Genomic DNA, 22,876 nt, shown 5'->3' on the forward strand with positions numbered 1-22,876 from the left:
TTCTTCTAATCAATACAAAACAGAACACTGCAACAGATATGCAGGATCAATGGAACCTGGGGCCTAGACCACTAGGAACAGGGTTTTGCAAATGTACGGAAATCCCCAGTGCCTAGGGGAACCATTCTGAGACCCTTTCAAATAGGAAACAGAAATGAGCCTCATAAAAACCTGGAAATGAGCAACAGATAATGGCATTTGTATTCAGATATCATTAGGCTTCTGTGGAGAATTTAAGCTGGTGAAATATAGAATAATTATGTATTCTATTTAATTATATAGAAGCTGCCCAGCCTAGGTGTTTAAGAGCTGAGTTTAAACCTGGTTCTGGAATCTGCTGGCTGTGTAGTGAGTTATCCTTCAGGGCCTCAGTATCTTAGCTGCAAATTGGAGATGACCACATCGCCCTCTTTATGGGGTCACACAAGAATCAAATAAATATGTTAAGCTATTCCAGCTGTGCCCAGCACATAGTAAGCACATTATAAATGTCAGCTATTATTAGGGGCACTTGGGTGGCTCAGTCGGTTAAGTGTCTGACTTTGGCTCAGGTCATGATCTCAGGGTCTCCGGATCAAGCCCCGCGCCGGGCTCCTTGCTCAACGAGGAGCCTGCTTCTCCCTCTCCTTCTGCCATTCCCCCCACCTGGGCTCTCTAGCTCTCTCTCTGTGTCAAATAAATAAAATCTCTTAAATAATTTTTAAAATGTTAGCTTTTGTTATTAACATTTATGTACAAATACATTAATTTTCTAAGGGTCATAATCTGGGAGAGGGCACAGTAGGACAGAGACATTCATATTCTACAAGTGTTCTTAGTCTCTGACAGTGGGGCTTTAATTCAATTAGACTACATCAGGTATCAGTATTTTGAGCTTTAGGAGGATTTTCCTTGCCAACATTACACAGTGTATGAAATTAATTAAAGGATAGTTGCTAAAGTGGCAAGTTTCCAGGATCATTTCTGTATATCCCTCAAAAAGAATAATTTGGGGGGCGCCTGGGTGGCTCAGTGGGTTAATCCTCTGCCTTCAGCTCAGGTCATGATCCCAGGGTCCCCGCATTGGTCTCTCTGCTCAGCGGGAGGCCTGCTTCCTCCTCTCTCTCTGCCTGCCTACTTGTGATCTCTCTGTCAAATAAATAAATAAAATCTTAAAAAAAAAAAAAGAATAATTTGGCATATACTCCTTATGAAGATGAATAAACACTTTTTTTCCCTGTAGAGAACTTCGTGATCTTCAAAATATTTGCCTACAGTTTTATTTTTATGACGTTGAGGCAGCCAGTCAGTCTAAATTTGCAGATCAATAGAATAGATGATAATGTTTTCCACCACTGAATGTTCTCATATCATTAAGTCTGGACTTATTAACAGCCCTATTTACAAATTAATGGAGAGGGACATTTTCCCTGGTTTCCTAATTTAGAATGCCAGTTTTATACAAAATGAGAGTGACAACATGATGGGGACCCTGGAGTATGTACCAACAATGGGAACCTTTTGCCACCAGAGCCCTGCCTTTGCCCCTGTGTTACGATGAGAATAAGGCCAGAGAATGTTCTACTGGGGCTTTCTGTAAACTCCTAGTTAACTCAACAGCCACCAGAGGTAGGACCCCAACAGCAGAGCTTCACAGCACCGACGCAAAAAAATGGCAGTTGGGTATCATTAACCTACTACAGTTTATCCAGATGTTAAGTGAATTGTGGATGAAATAGGTTTTTGTCCAATTACCTGGGAAGCCAACCACTAAAATGGTCTTTCTGTGGGACAGTGTCTGCTGAGTTCCAAATAATCAATCTGCAAATGAACTTCCGGATACATGTGTTTATAAATACATGGTTATTCGGTTGAATTTGAAACCCTCTGGCAGTTCATGCCAATCATGTAGCTTTTACTCGGTTACCTCTCCAGGAAAACCTGTAAAGACTAAACAGAATTACTGATGGTTTTATTACTCTCTCAGATTCTTTCTATGTGATCTAAATAAAATATTTCTCATCTGCCACATAAGTGACAGCTTTTCTGGTAAGACCAGAAAAAATTCATTATACTGCACCTGTATTATGACAATGGTTATTATATTTAAAATTTTGCCTTTATGCACTTTAAAGAATGAATATGTTATTTAGCCTAACTTTACATCAATGTTTCTTTTCTTTCCTTTTTTTTTTTTAAGATTTTATTGATTTATTTGTCAAAGAGAGAGCAGAAGCAGAGGGAGCAGCAGGCAGAGGAAGAGGGAGAAGCAGGCTCCCCACTGAGCAGGAAGCCCATTGCAGGACTCAATCCCAGGACCCTGGGATCATGACCTGAGCCAAAGGTTCAGATGGTTAACAACTGAGCCACCCAGGCACCCCGAATGTTTCTTTTCATCTTATTTTGATCTTTGGCTCAAACACACTAATACAATCCCAATGTGAAGTAATATGCATATGTATGTGTGTGTGTGTGTGTATATATATATATATATATATATACGTATGTATATATATAAATAAAATGTATAACATTGGACTTCCCCAAAATGCTCCTCTTCCTACAAATCCTCCCAGAATCTGTGCACTGGATTAGGTTTTTCTGCAACTCTGAGTTGCAGAGATGCTGAAAGTAATCTAAGGTGTTTGTATAAATGGGTGATATAAAAATGGAAATAGCACAAGAGCTGATTAAAGCTAAATTTAAAATTAGATGAGTTCCCTTGATTAATGGCATAGCAACAGTGATGACTGATAGATGGAGACCATTCCAATCCACACTCATTCCGGAGATCCGAGACTAAACTTTCATCCCTACCTTAAAATTAACTTTTCAGAAAAAGCTCCCCCAGGGAAAAATTTAGAAAGACTACGCTCTTCTGGCAGCATGATCTACCTGAGAAGAGCAACTTTGTAATTTTAACTTTCTCAAACCTAATTCACTCTGTAGGAAGAGATAGCCAGTTACTGAACTAAGGCAGAGCCTCAGGTAAAGTACAAGTTCATCTAAATAGGGGAATTAAGCACACAGATCCTTAAAGTTCTAGAGAACACCACAGGATGCCCTACTACACCATTCCAAGAATCTACATTCGTTCGGGTACACTGATCAGGAAAAAGAACATTTACACACTTATTGAAAGGAAATTAAATGGCAGGCGTTGTTATGTGACTTGAATGTTACATTCCATACTTTACATAGTAATTTCTAAGACTTTATATTGGGGGGAAAAGAAAAACAAAGAACTTACTATCTTCTGTGGTTTTTTTAGGGCCATACAAGGCAAATCCTTCCTAAGAAGTGCCAAGCTTCCAAAAGGCCAGTGGTAAACTGAATGAGCAGTCCAATGAGAAATTTTATTTTTCAAATACGATACACAGTTGTAAGTAACTTTTTAAAATTTGCTTCATGTGATTAGCCTGGAGCACCTTGCAGTGCCAGACAGTGAGAAAGCACTGAAGACGGGGTAGGAGTGTGTAGGAAGAACACAGGAGCCTCTGAAAGAGCTCCTGCTGGCCACGGCTGGAACATTTTAAGCAAAAAAAAATTAAATAAGGATAGTATTGGATTATAACCCAAAGAATAAAAGCAAATATCCACAAGACCATATTGCTATAAATAAATGACTGGATAAATAAATAAAGGGAGGAAAAGGAACTACTGTTCTCTACAGAAGAATTGCAACTAATGATTGTAAGATGAGTGAAGGAAAGAGAAAACTCACCATTACAAAACCACAGGAGTAATTGCTACAGCCAAAATTCCCTGGAGAATGTTCAAGTTAGTGGGTCAAAGTTTAAGTTGCATGGTTTCAAAATATCTCCCCCGAAATGTTACTTAATTACCAAAAAAAAAAAAAAAAAAAAAAAAGTAGTATCTCCAGCAGAGAAACCCAGCAGAAACCAAGAAAGTTGGCATCATCAGTGAAAAGTCACATAGCTCTGTGCCTCTGCGCAGGCACAGAGGGGACACATCACCTGTGGGATTCTCCCCCTGAATGCATAACCCCAATGCAATCATAGGGAAACATGAGACAAACCCAGATCCAGGGGCGTTCTACATAACACTTGACGCATTACTCTTTAAAAGTGTCAGTGCCAAGAAACACAAGATTAGAAGACACTAAGGAGCTCTCAGCAAGTCAACTAACATGCAAGGGGGGGATCTCAGAGTGGATCTTGGAACAGAAAAAAGACACGGGTGGAAAGATTGCTCAATATAAACAAAGTCTATGGTTTACAGTATCGTGTCAATGTCAATTTCTTAGTTTTTGATCATTATCCCATGACTATGTAAGCTGTTAACCTCAGGGGCAGCTGGGTGATTGCTATCCTTCCTGTATTACCTCTACAACTCCTCTGTTCAGTTGAAAATCGTTTCAAAATAGAAAGTTAAAAACCAAATAACTGTTTGAGAAATGGCTTAGCTTCTTGCTCTGTATCCACACTGAGCTGTATCTTGAAGGATGAACAAAAGTTATTAAACAATGAAAGTGAGGCCACCTTGATCTTCCTAGCCAGTATGGTGATGGTTAATAGGTGTTCTTAAGTTCATTGACTTGCTAGCCTTCCTGGTGTATCTAGAAATCCTACATTCCTTTCTAGGAGGAGCCTAGAAAGCCCTTGCCCATCACAGAACAGGAATGCGATCTCTTGCACAATCCTCAAGCACTGAAAGCTGTAAATGGGAACCAGTAAACCTGCACAGAATTAGCAAATGTTAGAGCCCACGGTGTCCCTTTACTGATCAATGACCCCCTCACCCTTTAAAGCCTTCTTGGTTGGGGCGCCTGGCTGGCTCAGTTGTTAAGTGTCTGCCTTCGGTTCAGGTCATGATGCCAGGGTCCTAAGAATGAGCCCCACATTGGGCTCCCTGCTCAGCGGGAAGACTGCTTCTCCCTCTCCCACTCCCTCTGCTTGTGTTCCCTCTCTCGCTGTCTCATTCTCTCTGTCAAATAAATAAATATTTAAAAAAATAAAGCTCTCTTGGTGAGGCAGAAACCACAGCACTGGCTTTTGGACAAGAGTCAGCCTTGCCCCCAGGTGGCCAGCCTCCTGAATAAAGCTTATATTCCTTTCCATTATTCCTTTCCAGTCAACACTCATCTCTTGAGTATTGGTCTTTCTGGTGATGCGTGGCTGAACTTGGGATTCAGTAACAAAAATGGGGAATGTAGCCAACTTAGATAAAAGAAGAATGAATTGTATAACCTAGTTCCATTTCTCACTCAACCTGTTATGAGCTAGGTGACCTTGGGCAAGGTACTCCATTTTTCTAAACCTCAGTTTCTTCATCAATAAGTGAGGGACGAGGCAGGACACCAACCTCATAGTGCTGGAAGGAATGACTAAATGAAATAAACAAAAGGAGGACAGTTACATGCCAGGCAAATTATATAAGCCCAATCAGGGTTAACCACGCTGATGGTGATGATGGCAACAACATCAGAAATGATGATGATGAACAGGTCTGATCCACCACTTGCACAAACCTTCTCCCTTCATAAAGCCTACAGAAGTCATTCAAAGCTCTGGTCTGCATACCACCAAAATGGGTTCTTTCAGAGACCCCCTGATACCTTCCTGGCCCTATTCCTACTATTCCTATTCCTATTCCTGGCCCTGTTCCAGTTGTTTTCTGATGTTTATTGAGCACTCACTGTGTGACTTAGTACTCATTAGGGTAGCAAAAACAAATGAAGGACAGCTGGTCTCTGGCTTTGGAGGGAAAAACAGACGTGTTACTTGTCTAATGGGGAAAAAGACATGAACAGATCATTTAATACAGGGAATGCTCTGTTGGAGGTAGGCCAAGGTACTACTATTGTAAGAGCCCTTAACACAGCCTGAGCTGAGTGTTTCTGGATGGACAGGAATTTAGACAGCAAAGAAGGATGAGATGAGGATAGGGAAGGGGATTCCAGGCAGAAGGAACAATTAGAAAAGGCACAAGATCTTTGAAATACCCAGGAGTATAGGGAACTCTGTGAAAAGAGAAGATGGGGGGAAAAATGAAAAGAAGCGGGTAAGGCTGAAGTGACTGATGACTAAATTCAAGGTAAGTCATTGAATTTTAACCTGTGGGTGCTGGTTCGTAGTCATGGGAGCAACGTGGTTAGATCTGTATTTTAGAGTTACTGTTCTGACGACATGTGGGAGAAAGGACTGGAGAGACAGAGGATGGCTTAGTGCCAGCACCACCAAGGAGAAGAGTTTTGTTATCCTTTAAACAAGAAATAGTAACACTTGATACCAATAAATCAGTTATTATTCTTAAATTGTTAGCAGGGCACTAAGAGTGGGGACGGAAGAAATGAGAGGGATTTAGAAATATACAGAAAAAAACCCTGGCAGGACATGATGTCCCATTTCTTGACAGTTGCCACTCAATGTACAAAGTTTGACTGAGTTAACTTGCTATGAAAGGTATTGTCTGTAATGGATCTAGATTTCTAGCTTAGATAATACCTTACTGAGTAGTAGTGCCATTTACCTATCAAGCAGACATGGGGCAAAAACCTATGTTATGGGGAAAGACAGGAAAGAGTGTCAGATAAATGACAGATTCTGTTGTGTATATGTTGACTCTCAATGGTGTAGGGGACATTTAGTTCGTATTTCTAACAATTAGTGGAATACCTGCTTGAAGCTCAGGGATGTTGAATTATAGAGAAGTTAAGAACACGAGTCTGTATAAAATCCCCATCCAGAGGCAACATGGATCAAAACAAGGACTTGGGCCAAAGATCGGGCCCTTGGTTAGGGTTGGGTAGAGGGAGAGTTGCCAGGAGGAAAACCAAGAAGGAGCTGTCAGAAAGACTGAGTAGAGCTAGCTAAATCATCCAGAAAATAAGGACTGAGAAGAGTCTGCTAGATTTAGAAGATAACCATCACAAGAGGCCTTGCCAGAGCACTTTCAGTTGAGCTTTGGGGATAAATAATTCAGTGGATTGAAGAGAGGTCAAAAAATGCAGACATTGAAATATCAATGAACGCGGGTGATGATAATAATTACTAACTTACTGCCATATTGCAGGGGAAAAGAGGGCTCTATATCTTGCCTGTATCATTCTCTCAGTTACAGTGTAATGGAGCTACTATGATCCCTGCCATTTTAGAGATGAGGAAATAGATGAGGGAAGGAGAGAGACAAAATGCTAGCAAGAAATTGATGAGGGAAAGGTTTTTATTAACAAAGGATGGAAATAGATTGAGTATAATCGTAAATCATTATAATCATTGACTATAATCATTAAGATATTCTCTCCCTCTGCCCCTCCTCCTGCTAACTATGTAACAATAAACTGGGAAGTAATGGGTCAGAAAGTAGAGATAGTCCACTTTGATCACCTCGGTTTTTCATCTAAGTTCCCAAGGAAATAAAAATCCTCCCTTCTTTTCCCAGCTGCTCCATTCCTACTGAATTTCCTGCTGTCAGTGGCACCCCAATTCCCTGCAGCCCCCCACAGCCCCTCTCAAGGCTTTGTGTGCTAAGAGAAGGGGAGAGACATCAGACAATGTGGGGTGGGACACAGGCATCAGAACTCTACCTAATAGGGTTTTGTTTTTTCTTCAAATAATGGTGACATTTATAGGACAACTAAATTGATAATCCGAACTCCCCCCCCAAAAAAAAACCAACTTATAGCAAAATATTCATTTTTTGCAATAATGGTCTTTAACCTGGAATATGGAGACTTTTTTTTTTTTTTTTTTTTTTTTAAGAACTATGCTGGCACTTTTCTTGTTTTAAGGGACTCGGTTTCCAGATTCTCAGCTTCTAGATCCTAAAACTGATCTGCCTGAGAAAGCAACAGCCATCTGGAGTTCTCCCAGTTAGCAACCCCTTCCTCCTATTACCAGTGTAAAGGCAAACCAACCCCCAGGTCCAGTCTCCACAGGGCATTTTTCCAGGATAGCAAATTTTTGCAAGGAAAAAAAAAAAAAAGAAAAAAAAACACACTAAGAGATGGACAAAGGAAATTTCTTCAGTGATTGGAATTGCTTCAGTAACAGATTAACAAATATTCTACAACTCAAGTAAATTCTAATTTTCTCCTTTCAACCAAATTGAAGGACAGAATGAAGTAGCTAATAGATTAATTCCAAGAATTGAGGGATATTTGCCATAATATGGAGCTTTTGACATTTGCATCCACTTTTATATGTCAATAATTTTGTCTGTGCTTATCTAAGAAATAAGATAGATTGGTGGAAAGAAAGAAGGAAGGAGGGAAGGAAGGGGAGAAAAAGAGAAGAGAACAAAAGAAAAAGAAAGAAGGGAAGATAAGCAGGAGGGAGGAAGACAGGAAAGAAGAGGAGGAGGAAGGAAAATGTTGCTGAGTCATGTGCCATTTTGGCAATACGTAGTATTTACCCACGAATACATGAACTAATGGGAAAAAAATGTTCTCTTTGTATTCCTAAGAGATTAATTTGCAGTAACAGATTACTTTTGATGTTTAGTATTTATCATAGTTTGTAAGGTATGTGTGTTGTTCACACTGAAGTGTTTGTTGCTAATAATTATACTGATTGCTTAGTCCAGAAAATAGTTCTCAGACTCAGAACATTATGGCCACATAAAATGAAAAACGACGCTCAAATTTCAATTTATGCACCCATTTCATTGCCAAGAATTTTGATAGGTAATCAGTAAGATACTTTCAAGCATAAAAATAATACATTAGGGTAGGATTCTGTGCAGGAAGTAGAGTAGAAATAAAAGTTTAAAAAGGAAAAGCAATGACACAAAATATCTGTAAAAGAAAAGTCTGTTCCTGTACTTGTGAACTGGATGATGATGGATAGCCAGTTGCTGTGGTATTTAGAAGGTACATATTAATAAGTGCTGTATTTATTTGATTTAAGCACAATATAAGCATGACATTAGAAATTATATCTGAAACCATTTAAAGATGAAGATTTTAGGTGTGAGCTTGTAAATGTGCAAGGGACTCCTAGTTTTCAAACCATTTTAGGTGGTACAGAGCAAAAAGCGTGAAGACCACTGGTCCTTAATGGAATACCATCCCATCCATACCCAAGAGCTTCCCTTATCTCTCCACTGTGGCTTCTGCCAAGTTCTCTGAATAGTTTAAAAACAAACAAACAAAAACCAGGTATGAGAAAGGAAAGACTTTGTTGACATATCAAAGAATGTTTCTGAAACATTAAACATGAAATATGGATCCAGATTTCCCAGAGGTATATAGTCTCATTCGCTGGCTCCCCCCATGTTCAAACCTTGATTAAATGCACAACATCTGTGGATAATAGGGATTGTTTGTCAACAGGAGAGACTAAAGAAGCTGCAACTTTCCCCAAGGCATCTTCCAGCAGTACACATTCAAATCATTCCCAGGCTCTGCAATGGCAGAAGCACGTTAAATAGTTCACACTTGACGTCCATATTTTCACCCCTTAATTTCCAAATTAAGAAGTCGCTATTGAACGTAATGCACTATCCCCTTCTTATCAGACACTTCCAAGAGCCCTGGCGTAGCCCCAACATCCCCTGAACTTAAGGAATTTTCTAAGAAACTCAAAACTGAAAAATAGGAAAGGAAATAAAAACTATCGGTTATTCAGACTTGAGGAACTGTGTAAAGATTAAGTTCATTGCTGGCTATGGAATCTCCTAAGGCACATTTCCATAAATACAGTTTTACAAAATGTATCTTGATTATAATCTGTAGATTTGATTGGGCAACATTTCCTTTCAACAAGCCGGCATAGCATTTTGGAACAATTTTCAGTCCTGTGGAAGGGGGATATTCAAAATTAGTCCTACAGATATAGAAGCACGCTAGAGGAAGCAATAATGAAACAAAACAGTAACAGCAGGCTCCGTTTTGGTAAGCAGAACATTTTTAGTCAAACAGCAGCATCTTAAAGAGGCAGTGGCGGCCTCCAGATATTTTTAGCAAGTATTGGCCATTGCTGTGTGAAGTTAACCCAAAGCTTAATACCAATCACTCACCTTTTAATTTGGAATTACTGATACTGCTGTGTGCATGACCAAAACAGCAATTAAGAATCAGCAGGGCTCACGAACAATTAGATTAAAATGTTGCTGAGGTGTAATATATAAATTACACTTCAGATTAGGGATAGTCCCATTGTGAGTGCAGCCCACCTGAGGGATGAGAGGGGAAGTGTGCTCTTGGCCCCTTCAGGAACAAATGGGTTTTCTACACAGTTCACAACACCCTGGTGACTAACCTAGAGATGTGTATTTCTCTTACGGAAAGGTGGAAACACTTCTTCTCTTTTCTATTTCTCAGAGCAGATAGTTTTCTTTAACTAAATTTCAATGCCTCCAAGTGGGGGACGTTTATCTGGTGTCCCTAGTTGGAATTCATAGTATGTTTCCCCATGGCAACATCTCACACATCAGATGTCTAACTAAGTTGCTGCATTTCTATAGTAAAGTCAGCTATACAGAAGTCTCAGGTTTTTGTTATTCTAAACTAGAGCCAAAGAGGTAGCCCTTCAAAACTTTGAGTCAGTGCTGTTTTCTTGCAAATATTAGCTATTTATGATTCCAACTTTCTAAAGTCTACAAATTTGTCTTGAAAAGGGGTGTTGTTTTGTTGGTGATGGGATGGTTACTGTAATTCTTATAAGAAGGCAAAACACAGTGCAAGATACCTAGTGGTAACTGGAGCTTAGGACCTCATTGCACCTGGGGACAGAAAGGTTCCTTTGAGTTGTCTCAGAATTCTATCTTCTTCAGCATTCAGGTGGTCAGCAATCATTTCTTAAGTTTGTCCCTGTTCCTCCTTCTATCATCCTTTCTCACTCTTCAAATCAAATAACAAGATCTGTTAAAATTATACTGAAAAAAAGAATACATGGTATTCCTGGGCGTGGTTATACATTCATTTAACTTTCTCTAAGGTCACACTCTAACACAAGGACTTTGTAACATCTATTTTGGCTGTTGAATGGCATTTTTCTCATTTCCTAGAATTTGGCATTTTGAGAGACAAGAATCATGCAATTATTCATTCTGGATAGGAAAGGTGCAGCCTTTCCATACTTCGAGAGCAAGGTGGGTAGGGTTAAGGTGGCTGGTCTGGATACTCGACTACCATTAACATTTTAACATGAAAAATAATGTATTTGAAATTCTACATAAGTGGCTCACCAGCTTCTAGAATACAACTCATTCTTATGTTGGCAACTTTCTTTACTCACACAGGTCTTATTGCTCTGCCGTTGCCTGGCAACAAAGATGTGGCAGGCGATGTCAAAGGTTAAGGAGCAGACTAAAGTCATTATGGAAAGCAAGCCTTATCCGCATTTTCCATCTAACTTTGTAATCCTTGAAATAAAATAGGTTCCATTGTATTGAAGAGTCTGTATTTTGTTTCTTATCAAATGCCAAGTTTTTAAATGACTTTTCTTTCTGAATATAAGTCCAGTACTAGGGAGAATTTTAATATGTAAATACATATTACAGTAAATGTACAGAGCAGTAAATACACTGCTCTGTAACGGGCTTCTCTATTATGTTAGCACACTTTTTAAAGGTTAAAGTGAAAAATTTCTGCCATTCTGAAATCATGTACTGTGCAGAAAGTGGTCATGGACACATTTGGAAGCATTCCAAGAGGAATCAGAAATATACTTTGAACCACTAGTTCATGTTGAATAAAATTCCATTTTCAACTACAGTAGCCTGCTTATTAAAAAACTATTCTTTAAAGAAGGGAATGCAAAATGTTCTATAGGTTTCTTTGTCTCAGTTCTGAAAGGAGAAGGAATGTGATCAAAATTTAAGCATCATCTGTGGGGTTTATATCTTTCAGTCCGTTGTGTACCAAATGTTAGGCCCCTAAGGATTCATAGCTCGTGGATAGTTAATTACATTTCAGCATGATGCGTTTTAAGATTTCTTTTCCAGTGGGCATAACACATATGCTTTAGTGATATTTCCTTTCTAGGCACCGCGGTTGTTCCCTGACTCCCAGCCCCAGTTTTTAATTTTTCCAAATTACTGCTATAAAGGTAAGACAACCTGAATTAGAATCACAATGCATGTTGGTTTGAAGTGGATCCAGAATTATTTCTGGAGGAAGATTTTTATCCCTGCTTGTGGGTCCTCCCCCATCTCTGAGCAAAGCCACAGTGTCCATCCATTCAGGGACATGTCCTTAAATTTCATTAGGAAATTCATTAGGAGTTCATAAAATGAACTCAATCCTTCCTCGAGTCCCAGATACTTTGTCAACATTGCACTCTCTGTTTTAGTCAGAGATAATAAACCCTGCGTTGAATAATTCTTATCAAAAGCCCAGTTGGGAGAAATACGTCCATGAATATGGTTGCCTAAGGATATGGGGACGGCCTAGTCTTCTAAATTTCCTTTTGGACAGAAGTGTGTATTTGGAATCACTGTACTTGAGAACTGCAGCTCCTCAATGAGGCTTGTGCGGCATGTAAATAAGTACATACTGATGAGGTCATTAGCATATGTGAGTTTTCCTACCTCTGTTACAAGGTTGCCCATCAGATCATTGTCTTTTACGCTACTTTGTAAAAGCATCCATGGAAGAAAGTCTTCTTAGGTTTTAGTATTAGAAAAACTTGGGTTTTTTGGGGCACCTGAGTGGCTCAGTGGGTTAAAGCCTCTGCCTTCAGCTCAGATCATGATCCCAGGGTCCTGGCATTGAGCCCCACATCAGGCTCTCTGCTCAGTGGGGAGCCTGCTTCCCTTCCTCTCTCTCCACCTGCCTCTACTTATGATCTCTGCCTGTCAAATAAATGAAGTCTTTAAAAAAAAAAAAAAGAAGAAGAAGAAGAAGAAAAACTTGGGTTTTTATCTTACAGATGTCTCAAATCTGTAACTGACCATGTCTCCCTCTTCATTTTCACTTCTAGGAACCTAAGAACCAAATCCACAGCCCACCTCTGTCCACAGCACGAGGCCCTAAGGAATCCATCTGTCCCACGCAGCTTGCCCTGGCTTTATTTTTCTCTCCCATATTGCCTTTGAACCCTGACTTTCTCTACCATTTATTCTATTTTAATAACGGGGATGCCTACCTCAAGTGTGCTTTAGAGCAAAGCAGGATATGAGGTTTAACAACCTGCAACGCATAAAAGAGTCAATGGAAGAGGGACGCCTGGGTGGCTCAGTGGGTTAAGCCGCTGCCTTCGGCTCAGGTCATGATCTCAGGGTCCTGGGATCGAGCCCCGCATCGGGCTCTCTGCTCAGCAGGGAGCCTGCTTCCTCCTCTCTCTCTGCCTGCCTCTCTGCCTGCTTGTGATCTCTCTGTCAAATAAATAAATAAAATCTTTAAAAAAAAAAAAAAAAGAGTCAATGGAAGATAAAGAAGACAGTCCTCTGATCATGTCCTTGGTCTTCCATTTTGTGAGACCACATAGCATGAGGGGTTCCCCCATGCCATCCCCCGACTTGTTGCCGCCATGAGTCCTGACATCCAGAAGAGAGGGCACGAGCTCAGGGGAACAGGAGCAGGTGGGAACTGGGAGGGCACGGACAAGGGAAGGAGAGAAACCACCCTCTTTGGCAGCAAGTAACTGGAAGCAAGTTTCTATGGCTACAGGGTCCCTTCTAAGGAAAGTCAGGAAAATGCCTGTCAGGAACTTCTTGCATTAAATCCAAAGGTGACATTTAAAATCCTGATGCATCCAATTTGTGTAACATAAGAATGTCATCTCCACAATACATATTTATGAAGGAGTTCTGTTCATATTACTGTACAACCACTTCATCCCCATATGTCCCACACACATATGCAATTTTAAAAAATACCTAAAAGACACCTGGGTGGCTTAGTTATTAAGCACCTGACCCTTGATCTCAGCTCAGGTCTTAATCTTGGGATCATGAGTTCAAACCCTGTGTTGGGCTCCACAGAGGGTGTGGAGCCTACTTAAATGGAAAAAAAAAAAAAATACCCCAAACCTGTTACTCAATTGTCTACCCCCACAAATAAGAGAGAAGCTTCTTCTAAAAAACACACACCCATGAAGAATATAGAGAAGCTGCTTTGGCTAAATAAAATGGTGCCAGTTCTGATCAAAAGCAAAAATCAGGATTTGAATATTTACTTTAATAACTACAGGAAGGAAATATAACTATGAACTCTTAGAAGCCACTATGGGGCTAGAGATATGGCCAACATTTGCCCAGATTATATAGATAATCAGTAAGAAAGAGATTTTATGTTAGAATGTTTAGAAGCCCACATACACACATTGTTTCACTTTGGTACAAAGACTAACAGGATCCACAGTATTTCATGTTACCCCCAAAGACAACATTTCTAATGTTCTCGTTCTAAATCTATACCCATCAGGACCTTTCTCCCATGGTGGAGAGGGGGGAGCTCTAGGGAATTCTTATTATAATTCTTATTATTCACATAATACTTACAAACAAATAAGGAAAAATTAGCTACTTGTGCGTTGTTGTTGTTGTTGTTTTTCTAAATCAAGACTAGGTTAGACAACTCGGGTAAAGAATTACCAATTTTGATGAGTGATAAGTAGAAGCTAATTCAGGTCCTTAGGAAAAAATTGCCTAATATATACTTTTAATAACATTAATAATATTTTCATGTTAAAATTATATCTTTTAACAGCGTGTTCTTCACAGCTAATACAAAGTCAAAATTCCCCCTTAACAATAATTCCTTAATTATGTGATTTATTCTCATTTCATAAGCATGATACAGGAATGTGCCATGACATGAATGTCATATTAGAATCAGTTTTTCTGGGTTCCTGGGTGGCTCAGTAGGTTGAGAGTCTGCCTTCAGCTCTGGTCATGATCCTGGGGTCCTGGGATCGAGTCCCACATCGGGCTCCCTGCTCAGTGCAGAGTCTGCTTCTCCCTCTGCCTCTGCCCCTGTCTCTCTCATGAATTAATGAATAAAATCTTTTAAAAAAGATCAATTTTTAATGTAATTTACCAATATCTTGAGTGTATTTCATTTGTGGTTAAAAAAAAGTTCTAATTTGATTCCTCTGTCATCTCGGAGTTAGTATATTCACAATGTAGAACATTTCCCCTTCCCATCCAGCCACTCTTCCTAAATAATCCTCTTCTGTCAGGGGAAACACACACATACAGACACCGACACACACACATACACCCCAAAAGACCTTCCCATGTAGTTCATCTCCCAGACTTGCAAATTATCTTCCTACTCCTTCATTCCTTACCTCCAATCTGTTTATTCTTCCTTCAACTCTCTCTGATAAAATCTTTGGAAGAACTTAACTACCGTTGCTCCTGTGGAGCAGTTACCACAGCAGGCCTGAGATGCTGTCCTTGGAGAGTCCCCTTGTAAGGCTGACTTTTGGCTGCTGTCCGGAAACTGGGATTTTCGGAGAGATCCTACTGCTCCCCGACTGATGGGGGGTGGCTCACTGTGCCCAAACCGTTAGTACAAAATGATGCAGTCTATGCCAAATGTGTACTTTTCTTTTGGGAGTCTGGAATTTTGCTATGTGCACAGCAGAGGCTAGCTATGTGACCAGCCCCCAGTACAAATCCTGGACACTGAGTCTGTAATAAGCTTCCCAGGTAGACAGCATCTTACATGTGTTGTCACGGTCTTGCTGGAGGAATGAAACACAATCCTATGTGACTACACTGGGAAAGGACATCTGAAAGCCTGCACCTGGTTTTCCCAGGATGTTGCCCTAGGTACTTTTTCCCTTTGCTGATTTTGCCTTGTGTCATTTCCCTGCAAAAAATCTTAGCCATGAGCACAACTGTATGCTGAATCCCGAGTCCTCTTAGCAAACCACTGAATCTAGCACCTGTGACATGACTCATATGGTCTGTTACATCATTTCTACCCTCTTCTGTCTCCCTTGTAAAAGCCCTTGAGAACCTGCCTTGGCCATTACCTCTCCAGGCGCTCCCACTGGATTCCAATGCAGCCCCCTAAGTCCGGAAGATCAGCACCAGCACAGGAGGGATTACTGTTTATAGGGGAAGTTCCCAGCCACTGGGGAGACACCTGGTTTCTGTTCTTAGTTCCCTCTGTTTGTTCTGCCATTTCCTATTTAACTTAGAACAGTTCACAACCTCTCTAGGTCTTAATATCCTTACACATAAAATGTGACTAAAACTACAGACCCATCTCCTATCAGGTGCAAGATTTGGGCTTTCTGGACAAATAGTTTCTTACTGATTTGCAACTAAAAGGTACATTGTATCAAAGTTGAGACACGTGACATAGAGAGGAAACAGCCTCCTCAAACATTAGGGACTCCCTGTGTGAAAAACATCAAGATCAGAAAGTTTCAACAAGAGCCCACTGAAAAATTTCTGAGCTTACCGCCGTGTCTGTATATACGTCTTGCTCATTACTCACTGCCAGCACCAATCACTAAAATTCATTTCCCAACAATCAACGAAAGGCCTACAAAGCCACCGGAGGAGCCACACATAAGAATCTTGAGCCTGAGATAGGTTCCCAGGTTGACTAATGGGCAGCTCCCTTCTTCTAAAGTCTCATCTCTGTTCATGTGTTAATAAAGCTGTTTTGGGGGGCGCCTGGGTGGCTCAGTGGGTTGAAGCCTCTGCCTTCAGCTCGGGTCATGATCCCAGAGTCCTGGGATCGAGCCCAGTGTTGGGCTCTCTGCTCAGCAGGGAGCCTGCTTCCCTTCCTCTCTCTCTGCCTGCCTCTCTGCCTAATTGTGATCTCTGTCTGTCAAATAAATAAATAAAATCTTTTAAAAAAATAAATAAATAAATAAAGCTGTTTTTGCAGTTACTTACAAGATATATTTATGTTTCAGTATTCTTCTGTATAATTCTCGGCACAAAGGAAAAACACATTATCATTCGTGAATTGCAAAGGCTAAGCATAAGTACTGGCTATTCTTGTCTTCGGGGAGCATTCAAACTTTTCTCTTAACCACTTCCTAAATTGAAGCTGCCATCACAGATAAAAACTATTTCCAAACTCTTAAGCATGTGTCATTAGGGCACAGAATTCCAGAGAATCAGTCAGTCAGACAGGCAGGTACTAAGGACAGAGGGAAAGGTGAGATGACATTGTAGCTAGCTTGCATCTGCTCTCAATTCCAGATTTTCCTACTAAAAGCTGCAAAGCAGAGCTTTCAAACCAGGAAACAACAACAACTACAACAACAACAACAACAAAACAAAAGAACCCAACAAACAAAAAACCCCAGAGAACAATTAGCATAGCATTGAATGAACAAACATTTTAAGAAGCATCCTGCACAGAGAATCATTTCCACATTTCCCCGGTTGAATTTACACATGGCATTGCTTCAATATTTATCAAATTCAGAGTTATAATCACTAAAGATGGTCACTTCTCCTAGGTATCATTAACATTAGGAATACAGAAATGTTACCTCCAAATCCTAAGAGGGACTTTGAACACAGATAGAGACAGATGAAAGATGGCATGCTGCAATGCAGCTATTTCAAAGGTACGGGAGCACTGACATTCCAGCTTCCATTCCTCCAGGAATAATCTCAATGAGACACAAGAAAGATCCAGGGTGCTAAAAGCGATTCCTCTACTACTGCGTCCAGATACTCTCTTTGAATTCAACACTCAAAAACACAAAGGCAGGAACAGGAGGCAGTAACTACATAGCATCTTCTGGTGTCCTTCAGGCTCTTCCCCTAATAGTTTCCCTGCTTCCCAGTGTAGCTTCTCCGCGTGACCAGGCAGCAGTCTCAAAAGTGCTGTGGAAGTAGCTTCCAGCAGCAGGGAGACGAAAGCCTCGAGTGTTGTAGGGCTTCTTGACCCCTGGCTCCCCATCATCATCAGAGAATCTTCTGCCTGGTAGCAAATTTTCAGTTTAATTATACTTATGGAGAGTTTTTAAATCCTTCACTTTCCTGACTGCCCTGCTAATACACGATTCAAACATCTATAAGCAGAGCTATTGAGACCAACATAATAATTATACTGACATTTTTTTCCCCTTCATTTTTGTCAAGGACCCCACTAAAGTTCTTCACTTCCACGGTCTTTTCCTAGATTTCCTCCCAAAGAGTGTGAGTTCATCTTGAGAGTCTCTTGCTTTATTCCCGAAGGCACAACAACATTAGCAGGACCACACTGGCCACACAAATAAGCAAAGATTCTCCACTAAGCAAAAAGGGCAAAGTCTGACAAAGTCCGTCCACCAAATGAAGTTTCAGAGCAAGTGAGGCTGAGGAGGGAGTCAGAACTGACATTTTTTTTTTTGAGTATCTATTATGTTATATGCCAATATTCACAGTACCTTACATAAACACCTATTTAATCCTAAAATCAATGCTATAAACACTGTATTATCATCCCACTTATATAGACGTAGGAATGACCCCCAAATGATCAAGTAATCTGCTCAACATCTCCTACAAACCACTAAGAAAATCACAAGCAACCTAACAGAGAAGTGATCAAAAGATAAGAATGTACACTTCGTGGCGGAACACACACATGCACCAATAACCACGAGAACAGGCATTTGGCATCATTCGCGGTCAGAGCAATGCAAATTAAAACCCCGATGAAATAACCATTTTATACCCATTCAACTAGGAAAAATGAAAAATCTAACAATACCAAGTGTTGAAAAATAGTGGATCCACATTCCAATGAGAGTTAAAATTGGGGCAACCAACTCTGGAGAACATTTTGGAACTACCTCCTAATAGCGAACATTCATACACTCTACGATCCATTCATTCTACTCCTACCCAAGAAAGAGTCTTGTACATGTGCATGAAGAGTTATGTCCAACCATGCCAAAACAGCTCTTTTCACAACACTAAAATCCTGAAAACACCCAAATGCAAGTAGGATATAAATACAGTATATTTTACACATTAGAATATCAAATAGAACATGTAGTACAGCATATCACAACATAGATGAATCTTCTCAATAAAAAAGTCTCAAAGGATTACACATAATATTATGTCCTTTTAGAAAGTCAAAAACAATTCTAACTAAGTTTCCTTTTCAAAACACTAATGAATGGAATAAAATGACATATAAAGGAAAGTAAAGGAATGACAAACATGAGACTCAGGATGAGGTCAATGTAGGTGGTGATGGGATGAAATGTTGGGGGACCCAAATGGTTAGATGAAGGTTACTCTCAAAATCCCAGCTTTGAGATACATTCCAAGATGGTGGAGGAGTAGGAGATCTTCGTTTCATCTGGCCCCAGGAATTCAGTTAGATAGGCATCAAGTCATTCTGAACACCTACGTACTCAATTGGAGATCTAAGAAAAGAACTGATGCAACTCTACAAATAGAAAAGTTGACCAGTTTCTGCAAGGTAGGAGGTGCGGAGAAGTGAATCTGAAGCAATATATGGGAAGATAGACCACGGGCGGGGGGAGGGAGACTCCAGAAGCTGGTGGCCAGAAAGTGTTATAGCAGTGGAGCACAGAATCAGAACTTTTAGAAGTCTGCTCCACTGAGGGAACTCTGTCTGAAGGGTGCTCAGGTGGTGAAGCAGGGCAGAATCCTAGGTGGGATAGTGTGGTCTCAGGATCCATGGAGTCACAGTTAGACCAGGGGTGCCTGAGTGTGGCAGAGCTCCCAGGTATGGGAGCAGGGAAGCTGGCTGCAAAGAGTGAGCCTAGTAGCTCTCAGGTCTGGGTTGCCATAAACCATGAACTGTAGCCTGGTCAGGCGACCACTCTCTGAGCAGGGGCCCATCAAGCAGCAGAACCAGAGAGATCCCTGCTTCCTCCCCGGGGAGTAGTGGCATGGGTGTGCACCACAGGAGTCTGCAGAGATTGGAGAATCGAAGTGGGTCACAAGGTCATGTGCCTAAGATAGAAATGCTCAGTCACAGGCCAGGTGAGCATGGAGTGTGGCTGGAGACCGTGGAGACAGCAGTGATTGACTGCTTTTTTCTGAGGGTGCATTGAGGAGTGGGGCCCTGAGCTCTCAGCTCCTCCAGGGCCAGGGATTGGGAGGCCGCCAGGTTCATTCTCACCCTCTAAAGCTGTACAGAAAGCTTTCAGGGAACAAAAGCCATGTAGAACAATCCAGAGTAACTCACACTTGGCCTGGCCCCCTGCAAAGGCAATGCAATTCCGCCATGGGCAAAGACATTTGAGAATCAGTGCAATGGGCCCCTCCCCTAGAAGATCAACAAGAACATCCAGCCAAGACCAAGTTTACTGATCACACTACTAAAAGAACTATAAAACTCCAGTGTTAGGAGAAAATAGTATATAGAGTTCATGGTTTTTTTACCCCCATGATTCTTTAGTCTTTCAATTTTAATTATTTTTCTCTTTCCTTTATCAACCAATTTCTTATTTTATCAACACTTTTTGAAGTCTTCTTTTAATTTTCATTTTTACAGTTACATTCTACCCTTTCAAATATTTAATTTTATTTTTGTATATATGTCAAGTCTTTTTTTTTTTACAACTTTGGGATGTAGTTTCTTCTAACGAACCAGGATATAGCTTATTGCTCTGTTCTTTTCACCTGTCTGTTTATATTCCTTCCTTTTTGCCTTTTAATTTTCATTTTTAAAATACATTCTATCTTTTCATTGTATTTAATTTTATTTTTGTACATACATAAGTTTTTCTTTCTTTACAATTTTGGGATCTAGCTTTCTAAAAAAAACAAAACAAAACAAACAAAAAAAAACAGAACAAAATACACACAAGGATCCAGTGTATTACTCTGTTCTGTTCACCAGTCTGATTATACTCTCTATCTTTTTTTTTTTTTTTTTTTTTTTTTTTTGGTTTTGGGTCTCTTCTGATTTGTAGTGTATATTTCTCTCGGTTTGTTGATGCTACTTTAGTATTTTGTTCTCTCATTCACCTATTCTTCTCTGGACAGAAGGGCAAGATGGAAAAACTCACCCCCAAAAAAGAGAACAAGAAGTAGTACTGACTGCCAGGGACTGAATCAGTATGGATATAAGTGAGATGTTGGTACTAGAGTTCAGAATAATGATTATAAAGATACTAGCTGGGCTTGAAAAAAGCACAGAAGACCCTAGAGAATCCCTTTTTTGGAGAAAAAAAAAAAGAACTAAAATCGAATCAAGTCAAAATTTAAAAGGTTATTAATGAGATGCAATAAAAAAAAATGGAGGCTGTAACTGCTAGATAAATGAGGCAGAAGAGAGAATTAGTGATATAGAAGACCAAATGATGGAGGATAAAGAACCCGAGAAAAAGAGAGATAAACTACTACTGGATCACAAGAGAAAAATTCAAGAGGTAAGTGATACCATAAAGTGAAACAATATTAGAGTATTTGGGATCCCAGAAGAAGAGGAGAGAGAAAGGGGAGCAGAAGGCATATTGGAGCAAGTTATAGTAGAGAACTTCCCTAATCTGGGGAAGGAAACAGACATTCAAGACCCAGAGGCACAGAGAACCTTCCTCAAAATCAATAAAAATAGGCCAACACCTCAAAATATAATAGTGAAACTTGCAAATCTTGGAGAAAAGGAGAAAATCCTAAAAGCAGCTCAGGACAAGAGGTCCATAATCTCTAAAATTAAAAATATTAGACTGGCAGAAGACTCATCCACAGAGACCTAGAAGGCCAGAAAGGACCAGCATGATATATTTGGGGTGCTAAATGAGAAAAATATGCACCAATAATACTTTATCCAGCAAAGCTGTCATTCAAAATAGAGATAAAAAGCTTCCAGGATAAACAGAAACTGAAAGACTTTGTGATCACTAAACCAGCCCTGCAAGAAATATTAAAGGGATCCTATAAGTGAAGAGATAGCCTGAAAGTAACATAGACCAGAAAAGAACAGAGACAATATACACAAACAGTGACCTTACGGGTAACACAATGGCACTAAATTCATATCTTTCAATAGTTATCCTGAATGTAAATGGGCTAAATGCCCTATCAAAAGACACAGTGTAACAGACTGGATAAAAAAGCAAGACCCATCAATATCCTGTCTGCAAGAGACTCATTTGCCCTTTTTTTTTTTTTTTTTTTTTTTACTTTTAATTCAATTAGCCAACATGTAGTACATCATTAGTTTTAGATGTAGTGTTCAATAATTTATCAGTTAAGACTCATTTTGATCCAAAGACACCTCTAGATTGAAAGTGAGGGGGTGGAAAAGCATTTATCATACTAATGGGCAGCAAAAGAAAGCTGGAGTGGCAATCCTTATGTCAGGCAAATTAGATTTTAAACCAAAGACTAGAATAAGAGATGAGGAAGGACACTATATCATACTTGAAGGATCTATCCAACAAGAGGATCTAATAATTATAAATATTTATGCCCCTAACATGGGAATAGTCAATTATATAAACCAATTAATAAAATTAAAGAAACACATTGATAATAACACAGTAATAGTAGGGGACTTTAACACCACACTCACTGCAATGGACAGATCACCTAAGCAGAATATTAACAAGGAAACAAGGGCTTTGAATGACACACTGGACCAGATAGACTTCATAGATATATTCAGAGCATTCTGTCCTAAAGCAACAGAATACACATTCTTCCCAAGCGCACATGGAATATTCTCCAGAATAGATCACATACTAGGTCACAAATCAGGTCTCAACTGGTCCCAAAAGACTGGGATCATTTCCTGCATATTTTCTGATCACAATACTTTCAAACTTGAACTCAATCACAGAGGAAATTTGGAAAGAACTCAAATACATGAGTTAAAAAGCATCCTACTAAAGAATGAATGGGTCAAATAGGAAATTAAAGAAGAATTTTAAAAATTCATGGAAACAAATGAAAATGAAAACACAACTGTTCAAAACTTTTGTGATGCAGCAAAGGTGATCCTAAGGGGGAAGTATATAGAACATAAGACTTTCTCAAGAAATAAGGAAGGTCTCAAGTGTATAATCTGACCTTATAACTAAAGGACCTG

The 22,876-nt window shown here is 39.8% G+C and overlaps 1 protein-coding gene across 11 annotated transcripts in view; it reads right to left on the minus strand.

The window, feature by feature from the left end:
- The window catches only part of EPB41L3 (erythrocyte membrane protein band 4.1 like 3), a 179,236-nt gene extending 161,599 nt beyond the window's left edge, over positions 1-17,637 (minus strand). For 2 of the 11 annotated variants that reach the window (XM_032875707.1, XM_032875705.1), the window contains exon 1: positions 17,358-17,627. In XM_032875707.1, the coding sequence (XP_032731598.1) occupies positions 17,358-17,412 (55 nt within the window). In that variant the 5' untranslated portion in view covers positions 17,413-17,627. Of the gene's footprint in view, positions 1-17,357 lie in introns of all 11 variants that reach the window. The other 9 variants (XM_032875700.1, XM_032875701.1, XM_032875703.1 and 6 more) reach the window with 9 other exon arrangements.
- Positions 17,638-22,876: the final 5,239 nt, after the last annotated feature.

The sequence above is a fragment of the Lontra canadensis genome, unplaced genomic scaffold (genome assembly GCF_010015895.1).
Source record: "Lontra canadensis isolate GAN:19392208 unplaced genomic scaffold, GSC_riverotter_1.0 scaffold57, whole genome shotgun sequence".
Taxonomy (NCBI): Eukaryota; Metazoa; Chordata; class Mammalia; order Carnivora; family Mustelidae; genus Lontra; species Lontra canadensis.